Below are 9,653 nucleotides of genomic sequence, written 5' to 3'. Positions count from 1 at the left end.
TGGTGCTAAAATCTTAGGATATCCAGGAACCATATTGTTTGAACTCAGATGCCATAAGCTTTTGAAGTTGAGATGCCCTAATCTCTTGTGCCATAAATCACTTTCCTTTACAACACTCGTTGCACTAAGGCATTGAGAGTCTGTAGATTCAACATTCACCTTGAATGTGCCATTTCTTCCTTGTTCAAACTTCATAATCAGCTTCTGATTACAGTCATAAAGCATCAAGATATTTTCCTTCATAGTTACCAAAAAACCATTTTCAATCAGCTGACCTACACTCATCAGTTTCTTTTCAAGCCTATAACATACCACATATCCTGCATCAATGCAATTTTACCAGTCTTCAGAGTCACTCTGGTATTTCCCATTCCTTTAACATTCAAATAATTATCATCAACACATATGATCTTGTCCTTTTTACTTGAGTCAAAATCAACTAGCCATTTCTTTTTTCAAGTTAGGTGATTTGAGCAGCCAGTATCCATATACCACAAATTTTCCATTTTTTCACCTTCATTCTCAGACGCCATCAATATCCTAGTTTCGTCCTCTGAATCTCCTCTTGTTATATTGGCTTCTTCACACTTGTTTTCTTTATTTGGCCAGCATTTAGAGGCAAAGTGACAAAATATATTCTAGTTATAGCACTGAACCTTTCTCTTATCAAACTTCTCATTTTCCTTATGAACATTGTTATGTTTCTTCTCTTCAAAAGAATAATGTTCTGACTTTTGAACATAATTTTATTATTCTCTATCCATGTTTGCTTCTTGTTCTTCTTAACAAAAGAAGCCTTCAGAGCCTGTTCAGACTCCCTCTCATAGTTTCTTTCAGTCGCACGCAACTCTTGTTATCTTAGATTTTTACTCTATTCTTGGGGTTTGGGTTGCTACAGACATATACTGCTCGAATCCTTATCTAAGATGATTATCTCGTAGTTTTTGGATTCTAATGATAGATTTAGAGCTGATATTCACTTGGGTATCTGTACTTAATGCGTCTGTGTTGGTTGTGTTGTGTTGAGAGATTGTCGACGCGAGTAACACGGTTGTTTTTTGTGTTGTTGAGGTTGATTGAGAGATCGCCTCCGAGATGATATAGTGGATGTTGTGGTTTGATAGAAGAACTTCTAGGATTATAATTTAGTATAATTTAGTATGATATGATATAATAATAATAGTAATAATAATAATAAAAATAAATATAATAAAAATAATAATAATAATAATAATAATAATAATAATAATAATAATAATAATAATAATAATAATATCTTATCCAAGTGAAAGAAATGATTGTCACTAATTTTATTTTACAAAGTCAATACTAATTCCCTTTAGTTTAGACCTATAACCTATTAATAGCCCAAAGTTTTGGTCGAGAAAATGTTATTATCCTTTTAAAAAAAACAAAGGTTGTCCACCTTTTTTGTTGCTAAATTTAGAATCACACCCTTAAAATTTTAAGGACTACCATTGTTTATTTAACCATTCCCAAATTTGTTCTCCATTATATAACACAAACCAAGGATTATACCAAAGTACAAACCAACTTGGTTTTGATTGATATTGGTATTAGCTTCGCCAAGGTCTTGTTAATTGTTCTGTTAAGAAATTCAACTAATCTCAAGACCTTGGCATTTATACAAGTAGAAAAGAAAAAAATATATAGTTAAACACATTACACATTATTTATATAGGAAGGTAGAAAAAAAAAACACAAAAAGTAAGCATGGGAAAAATAATGGTAGAAAGTTCTACTATGATTGCCTTTATTCTCTTGGTTTTTGTCACCATTACTATTCCATGCACTGAGGCTGGAATTGCTGACTTTGATGATTTTCTTAAAAACCAATCTGATGAAGCCCATAAACTTGTTCTTGATTCTTATGTTCCAATTCCTGAAGAAATTGCAGATGACCTCAATCTTCATGTTAATTTGTAAGTATCTTTACATCAACTAATTTTTTTTTCAATTTATTATTATATATCATGCTAATTGTTACTCAATTAGAAGAAAAAAAAACAATTGATATGATAATAATAGTTCATATTTTATGTACAAATCGGGTATTCTGATACGCAACACTGCATATATACTTGCAATCGGTATTCCTTAAAAGTAAAAAGAATTACACTGATATAAAAGGTTAGCAGACAACAAACTGCGCTGCTATTTTTCTTGTCTCTGGTGCCAAAATGTTTAAAGTGTGCTATGCAAATAGTACAAAAACATGTTGGTTGTTTGAACATACTTTTTCATGTTTAATAAAGTTAAATTGTACTTACGAGACAATTTTTATTACTTTTCTATAAACATTACTAATCTAAAGTTTGATACATTAATTAATACAGGTTAATGGAAGATTCAAACAACACAAGGAGGGAATTGAGGCAAGGTAAAAAAAAATTAGGACCATGTGAAGCAACAAACCCAATTGATAGTTGTTGGAGATGCCAAAAAAATTGGGCTCAAAATAGATTTCAGTTAGCCAAATGTGGCAAAGGGTTTGGAAGAAGAGCCACTGGTGGACTTGGAGGCAGAATTTATGTAGTAACTGATCCTTCAGATAATGATATGGTAAACCCTAAAGTTGGTACCCTAAGACATGCTGTTATCCAAAAGGGTCCATTGTGGATCATTTTCCAACGTAGTATGGTCATTAGATTGAACCAAGAATTGATGGTAACTTCAGACAAGACAATTGATGGTCGTGGTGCTAATGTTCAAGTTAAAGATGGTGCTGGAATTACAATGCAATTTGTTAACAATGTTATCATTCATGGACTTCGTATGACAAATATTAAATCTAAAAATGGTGGTCTGATTAGAGATTCTGTTGATCATGTTGGAATTAGAACAAGAAGTGATGGTGATGCTATTTCTATTTTTGGTTCTTCTAATATTTGGATTGATCATCTTTCACTCTCTCAATGTGAAGATGGTCTCGTTGATGTTATTCAAGGTTCTACTGGTGTCACCATCTCAAATTGTCACATGACAAAACATAATGATGTAAGTAATTTTGCTTTAATATATTCTTATTATATTTTTAACTCTGAGATCTATAATTCATAAACCTCTTCTACTGTCTATTAAAATGACACAGACACTCTTCAAGTTTTTAATGACAATTAAAAACCGTAGTTATATATGATATTTATCTACGATTTTTTGTTTGTCACTGAATATATATGTTACAAACCGTAGTTGTATGATATTTATCTACTATTTTTTGCCTGTCACTAAACATATATGTTTTATTTTTTTTTACTAAACATATATGTTAAAAACCGTAGTTCTATATGATATTTTTCTACGATTTTTTGTCAGTCACTGAACATATATGTTACAAATCGTAGTTGTATATGATATTTATCTACAATTTTTTGCCAGTCACTAAACATATATGTTAAAAACCGTAGTTGTATATGATATTTATCTACGATTTTTTGTCTGTCACTGAACATATATGTAAGTATATGACAAAGATGGCTACTATTGCAGGTTATGTTATTTGGAGCAAGTGATACATACAATGGTGACAAGGTAATGCAAGTTACAGTAGCATTCAACCACTTTGGTCAAGGATTAATTCAAAGAATGCCAAGATGTAGATTTGGTTTTGTCCATGTTTTAAACAATGATTACACACATTGGCAAATGTATGCAATTGGAGGAAGTGCAGGACCAACCATTCTTAGTCAAGGAAATCGTTTCATTGCACCATTCAATACTGCCGCAAAAGAAGTCACACATAGAGATTATGCTGCAAGTGGAGTTTGGAAAAATTGGCAATGGACTTCAGAAATGGATGTGTTCATGAATGGTGCTACATTTACACCATCTGGATCACCCATCAATAAAGCTCCATTCAAGAAAGGGTTTATGATGAAACCAAGACATGGATCTCATGCTAGTAGACTAACAAGGTATTCTGGTGCCCTAAATTGTGTGGTAGGAAGGCCTTGTTAGAAAGAAAAATACCGTCTTTATGATGGTTTTTTTTTTTTAATTTATTTAAAAAAATGTATTTATAGGAAATGGCACACGCCTGCGCACACGCACAAATAGCACGATTTTTTTAATGTTTTGTTAAAAACATGTATTTATTGTAGCGTTGTTGTGTGAAAGGGAGGTGAAGTCATTCCTTTGATTTAGATGTCAAGAAATAAAGAGATTGTTCTGAGTTATTTTTAAACTTCATTTTTGATTTGTTGATTATTTTAAAAGCTGTAGTCACTCATGACAAATTCAATAAGATTATGAATTTTATATTTATAGATTATTTTTTGTTTATTGCTTTTTAAATATTTTTTTATATGTAGATTAAGAGTGTTATTGGTTTTTTTTTCACAAAAAATATTTATACAAAATAAGTATGAAACTAAGGTGGCTTTAACTTATAATAGGGATTATAATTGAAAATGGAATTAATATCTTCTATAGAAATTATATTTTAAGATTTCTAAAGCGGCATTAGGTTGATGAACCAATACAGATAATATATTTTATGATAAATTTTTTATCTCACCTAATAAAAATTTGAGGTATAATCCTAAAGTGTGTCATGTTTTATCTGTTTTAAAAATACCTCAAATTTTTGTTAGGTGAGATAAAAATCCAAGCATTGGGAGATATAAAGGAAGTGGTCATTCCACCTAGAAAAGATAAATTTGGAAGACGTTTTGGCTTCGTTCGGTTCTGGAATGTCAAAGATGAGGAGTTTATGGCTACCAAGCTGGACAATATTGTTTTAGAAGGGAGGAAGATTTTCGCGAACCTACCACGTTTCAGTAGGGCAAATGTTGCTCAGGAAAGGAAAATAGGTAGCGTGGCGTTGAAGCAAGAATTCGCTAACAAAAGACTAAAGGGTTACGGTGGTAATCGTAATGGAGCGTTAGTGAAGGACAGATCTTATGCGGATGTTATCCAAAACAGAAGTGGAGTCACTAACGTATTTGTTGGCACACAGGATCCTAAAACTTTGGTTTTTCAACCTAGCCATGAAGAAACAAACCAGTACATCAAAGCTTTTACAGGGAGTATAAAAGAACCCGGGAAGACGGTGGACTTTAAAAAGTTATTTCATGAAGAAGGTATCTTCAATATCAGGGTTACTAGCTTGGGTCCTAATCTTTGCCTTTTGGAGGACTTGATAGGTGGAGATGTTGAATGCTTCATAGAGGAGAGGAAATCTTGGTGGGAACAATGGTTTAGCTCGATAAAACCGTGGGAACCACAGGACGTAGATGCAGAGCGGTTTGTCTGGCTAAGGATTTTGGGAGTCCCATGCCATGCTTGGGGTGAGAGATGCTTCACTCTCTTAGTAAAAGGTAGAGGTCTGTATGTTAAAAGTGATGAAAGTACTTCGCTGAAACATAGGATGGATGAAGCAAGGATATGCATCAAAACTAGGGCAATGGAGAGGATAGATGATGCAGTTAGACTTTCCATTGAAGGACAACTTTTTGACATAAGGATGGTTGAGTATTTTGACGGGTTCTCTATAATTCCAAAATCTGGGTGTGATCGGGACGAATCTGAATCTGAGGATTCATCTTCGCCGGAGCTAGGTCTGAACGATGAAGAGGGAGGCGAAGTAGGTCAGTTCACGGAGGAAGTAGATACGGCGCAGGAAGAGGTTGATGGGACGGATGATAGGAGGAAAACTAACAAGGAGGAGTCTATCAGGAATAGGCTACAAGTTTTTCAAAAAGGAGAGAATAGTCAGAATCATGATGGAAAGGTGTTTTTTGACGCTTCTACTCCAGGAAAGTGAAGGATAGAAAAACACTTAGAAAGGGGGGGTTTGAATAAGTGTAGCTTTAAAAACTTGACAGATAAAAATAAATTGCACAGTTATTTTTATCCTGGTTCGTTGTTAACTAAACTACTCCAGTCCACCCCCGCAGAGATGATTTACCTCAACTGAGGATTTAATCCACTAATCGCACGGATTACAATGGTTTTCCACTTAGTCAGCAACTAAGTCTTCCAGAGTCTTCTGATCACACACTGATCACTCCAGGAACAACTGCTTAGATACCCTCTAAGACTTTTCTAGAGTATTCTGATCCACACGATCACTCTAGTTACAACCTGCTTAGATAACCTCTAAGACTTCCTAGAGTATTCTGATCCACACGATCACTCTAGTTCCTTACAACTTAATGTAATCAATTCTAAGAGTATTACAATTGCTTCTTAAAAGCTATAATCACAAACTGTGATATTTCTCTTAACGTTTAAGCTTAATCTCACTAATATATTACAACAGCAATGTAGTGAGCTTTGATGAAGATGAAGATTCTGAGCTTTGAGTAGAACAGAGTTTCAGCAAGTTAATAGGCGTTGTTTTTGTTCAGAATCGTTAACCTTGCTTCTCATCAGAACTTCATATTTATAGGCGTTGGAGAAGATGACCGTTGAATGCATTTAATGCTTTGCGTGTTCCGTACAGCATCGCATTTAATGTTATACGCTTTTGTCAACTACCTCGAGCCTTGTTCACGCTGTGTCTACTGACGTTGCCTATAATAGCTTTTAACGTTCCTTTTGTCAGTCAGCGTAGCTTGCCACTTGTACTTCCTTCTGATCTGATGTTTGTGAATACAACGTTTGAATATCATCAGAGTCAAACAGCTTGGTGCAAAGCATCTTCTGATCTTCAGACCTTGAAGTGCTTCTGAGCGTGATACCATCAGAACTTCAGTGCTTCTAATCTCGTGTTCTTCTGATGCTTCCATAGACCCATGTTCTGATTCTGCTTCGACCATCTTCTGATGTCTTGCCAGACCATGTTCTGATGTTGCATGCTGAACCCTTTGAGACAAAGCTTCTGAGCGCTGAATTATGCATACTCTTTATATATTTCCTGAAAAGGAAATTGCATTGGATTAGAGTACCATATTATCTTAAGCAAAATTCATATTATTGTTATCATCAAAACTAAGATAATTGATCAGAACAAATCTTGTTCTAACAATCTCCCCCTTTTTGATGATGACAAAAACATATATAAATGATATGAATTTGCGATCAGAAAGAGCAGACGGCAAAAGACAAATTACACAGCTATAGCATAAGCATATGAATATGTCTCCCCCTGAGATTAACAATCTCCCCCTGAGATAAATAATCTCCCCCTGAAATAAATACTCGAAGAACTTTAATAAAAGACTTCCCTGATTATTTCGGTAGAGACGATCACATAAGCTTCTGTCTTCAGAGAATTCATAGCTTCTGACTTCTGCTTCCATTGGACAGCTTCAGAACTAGAATTTCTTTAGATCCCTAGAACACTCACAGCTTCTGATTCCTGCTTCCATCTAGGACAGCTTCAGAACTTGAATTTCTTTGATCTTCAGAACATTCACAGCTTCTGATTTCTGCTTCCATTTAGGACAGCTTCAGAACTTGAATTTCTTTGATCTTCAGAACATTCACAGCTTCTGATTTCTGCTTCCATTTAGGACAGCTTCAGAACTTGAGTTTTCTGGATCTTTAGAACATTCACAGCTTCTGATTTCTGCTTCCCTCGGATAGCTTCAGAGCTTTGAATTTCTACCAACATCACTTCATGCTAGATTTGTATCAGAACATTGTTGAATGTACCAGAGCATCATCAGAGCATCTCTACATCCTGAAATGTTACAGAACAAAAACTAAACGACAAAAGTCAGCATGAACGAGTCAGAACATAAAATGTATATTAGAACACATGATATGTATCAGAGCCATATAGGCTAAAATAATGTATCAGAGCAAATAGAATTTTGTCAGAGCAAATAGACAAATATGGATCAAATTCTATTATCAGTGCTTCTGATTCATTCTTCTTTCTTGCTTCTGATTTCTGAAGCTTGACAGCACTCGGCTTGCTTCAGTTTCCATGAATGGTTTTGCTTTCTTGTGTTTGCTTTGAAGATTCTCTTCACTTCTTTATACCTGCAAAACACTTAAACCATATAGAACTTGCAGTTCTTTGTTAGAAAATGTGTGGGAGCTTTACCCAGCAACTGATAGATTAATCAAATCATTTATCACTTATCTTCTCCCCCTTTTTGTCATAACATCAAAAAGAATATTTCAAAAGATTCAGATGAATAAAACGACAAATAAAATCACTGGAATGTAAAAACAAAGAAACTTTTCATTGATAATCAAAAGATATTACATGAGGTTCCTATGTTTAACAAGATGAGAAACATTCCTAGCAAATACATAAAAAGTCATCCCAAGAGGAAATGACTACAAAAATTAAAAACAAAACCCTAGCAAGACACATTCTGTGTCAACCCATCAAGAATCCCGGTGGTCTTCTTGTCTGCCAGACTGGAACCTCCACTGTAGGAGAGATCCCAGAGACCAAAGAGGAAGAGAGGGACAGTTCACAGACAGAGAGCTACTGTTGCAAACGGGGCTTTACCTTAACATAGAAGTTAAGAATATCATTCTTAACCTCTTCCCATAACTCAAGAAAGTCTTCTGTCTTTGGGTGAAAGTTGATAACAACATCAAAGAAGAGGTCTGACTTGAGAGGTATTAGGAGAGCCATCCCGAGATATGCAGAGATCTGCCGCCTTTGAGTCATAGATCTTCAACAGGCTTAGAGCATGAACGCTAGGTTTGAACTAGGATTTTTAAAAGAAAGAAAAAACTTTGTTTGAGCAAGAGAAGAAAACGGAAGAGAGAGAGAAAAAACTTGATGAGGAATGCAAAGAGATAGAGAATGAAAACAAAAACAGAGTGTAATAGAGAAAATATAAGAGGGAAGGAGACGCGTTTGAAGAGTATTTAAAAGAAAATAAAATGAACCAAATGATGGATAGCATTTAATGTTACGTGACATGAGGAGAGATAATAAAGACGAATGAGGTGACTAGCACAGTTACCTATGGTCGGCGTCCCTTCAACTGCACGCGCGCTTATCCATGAATAGTAACGACAGGTTTACCATCCCGAGATAAAACGTTACAGCTGTTTTGCTTTAAAAGAGGTTCTGAATCAACTTAGACAATGAAACGTTAGTAATAACCGAATCATAATTTCTAAAAGATTTCAATCAGAACTTCTGATTAAAAACAATCCACATTCATTTCAGAAGATACTCATACGTAAGAACTTCTCATCTTCTCATTCTGGGCATAAATCCATACTGATGTTCTTCAGAATGAACTTAAACCTATCTTCAGCCAGGGGTTTTGTAAAGATATCAGCCCATTGATGGTCTGTTTCCACAAAGTTTAAAGATATAACACCCTTCTGAACATAGTCCCTTATGAAATGATGTTTAATCTCAATATGTTTAGCCTTTGAATGAAGAATAGGATTCTTAGATAAACATATAGCAGAAGTATTATCACAGAATATAGGAATGTTACTCTCATATATCTGATAATCTTCTAACTGACTCTTCATCCAGAGCATCTGTGTACTGCAACCAGCAGCAGCGACATATTCTGCTTCTGTTGTTGATAGAGCAATAGTTGCTTGCTTCTTGCTATACCAGGAGATCAAATGACTTCCAAGAAATTGGCAACTTCCTGAAGTACTCTTTCTTTCAATTCTGTCTCCAGCATAGTCAGCATCGCAGAATCCTACTAAGTTGTATTCTTTAGATTTTCTGTAAACTAAGCCAACATTAG

At 34.7% G+C, this 9,653-nt stretch overlaps 1 protein-coding gene across 1 annotated transcript; it reads left to right on the top strand.

Annotated features, from left to right (window-relative positions):
• Positions 1–1,537: 1,537 nt before the first annotated feature.
• LOC131647317 (pectate lyase-like) lies at positions 1,538–4,209 on the top strand. The gene is made up of 3 exons (XM_058917217.1): positions 1,538–1,943; positions 2,358–3,018; positions 3,511–4,209. Exons 1-3 carry the CDS (start codon positions 1,735–1,737, stop codon positions 3,976–3,978), a joined length of 1,338 nt encoding a protein of 445 aa, XP_058773200.1. The 5' UTR covers positions 1,538–1,734; the 3' UTR covers positions 3,979–4,209.
• Positions 4,210–9,653: the final 5,444 nt, after the last annotated feature.

The sequence above is a fragment of the Vicia villosa genome, linkage group LG2, assembly GCF_029867415.1.
Source record: "Vicia villosa cultivar HV-30 ecotype Madison, WI linkage group LG2, Vvil1.0, whole genome shotgun sequence".
In the NCBI taxonomy this organism is placed as follows: domain Eukaryota; kingdom Viridiplantae; phylum Streptophyta; class Magnoliopsida; order Fabales; family Fabaceae; genus Vicia; species Vicia villosa.
Note: the sequence above shows the minus strand (reverse complement) of the source record. Positions and strands in the feature narration are given on the sequence as shown.

Coding starts and splice junctions, on each gene's coding strand:
- LOC131647317 (XM_058917217.1), top strand. CDS start 1,735: ATGGGAAAAATAATGGTAGAAAGTTCTACTATGATTGCCTTTATTCTC. Junction 1,944..2,357: donor CTCAATCTTCATGTTAATTT/GTAAGTATCTTT, acceptor TAATTAATACAG/GTTAATGGAAGATTCAAACA. Junction 3,019..3,510: donor ACATGACAAAACATAATGAT/GTAAGTAATTTT, acceptor CTACTATTGCAG/GTTATGTTATTTGGAGCAAG.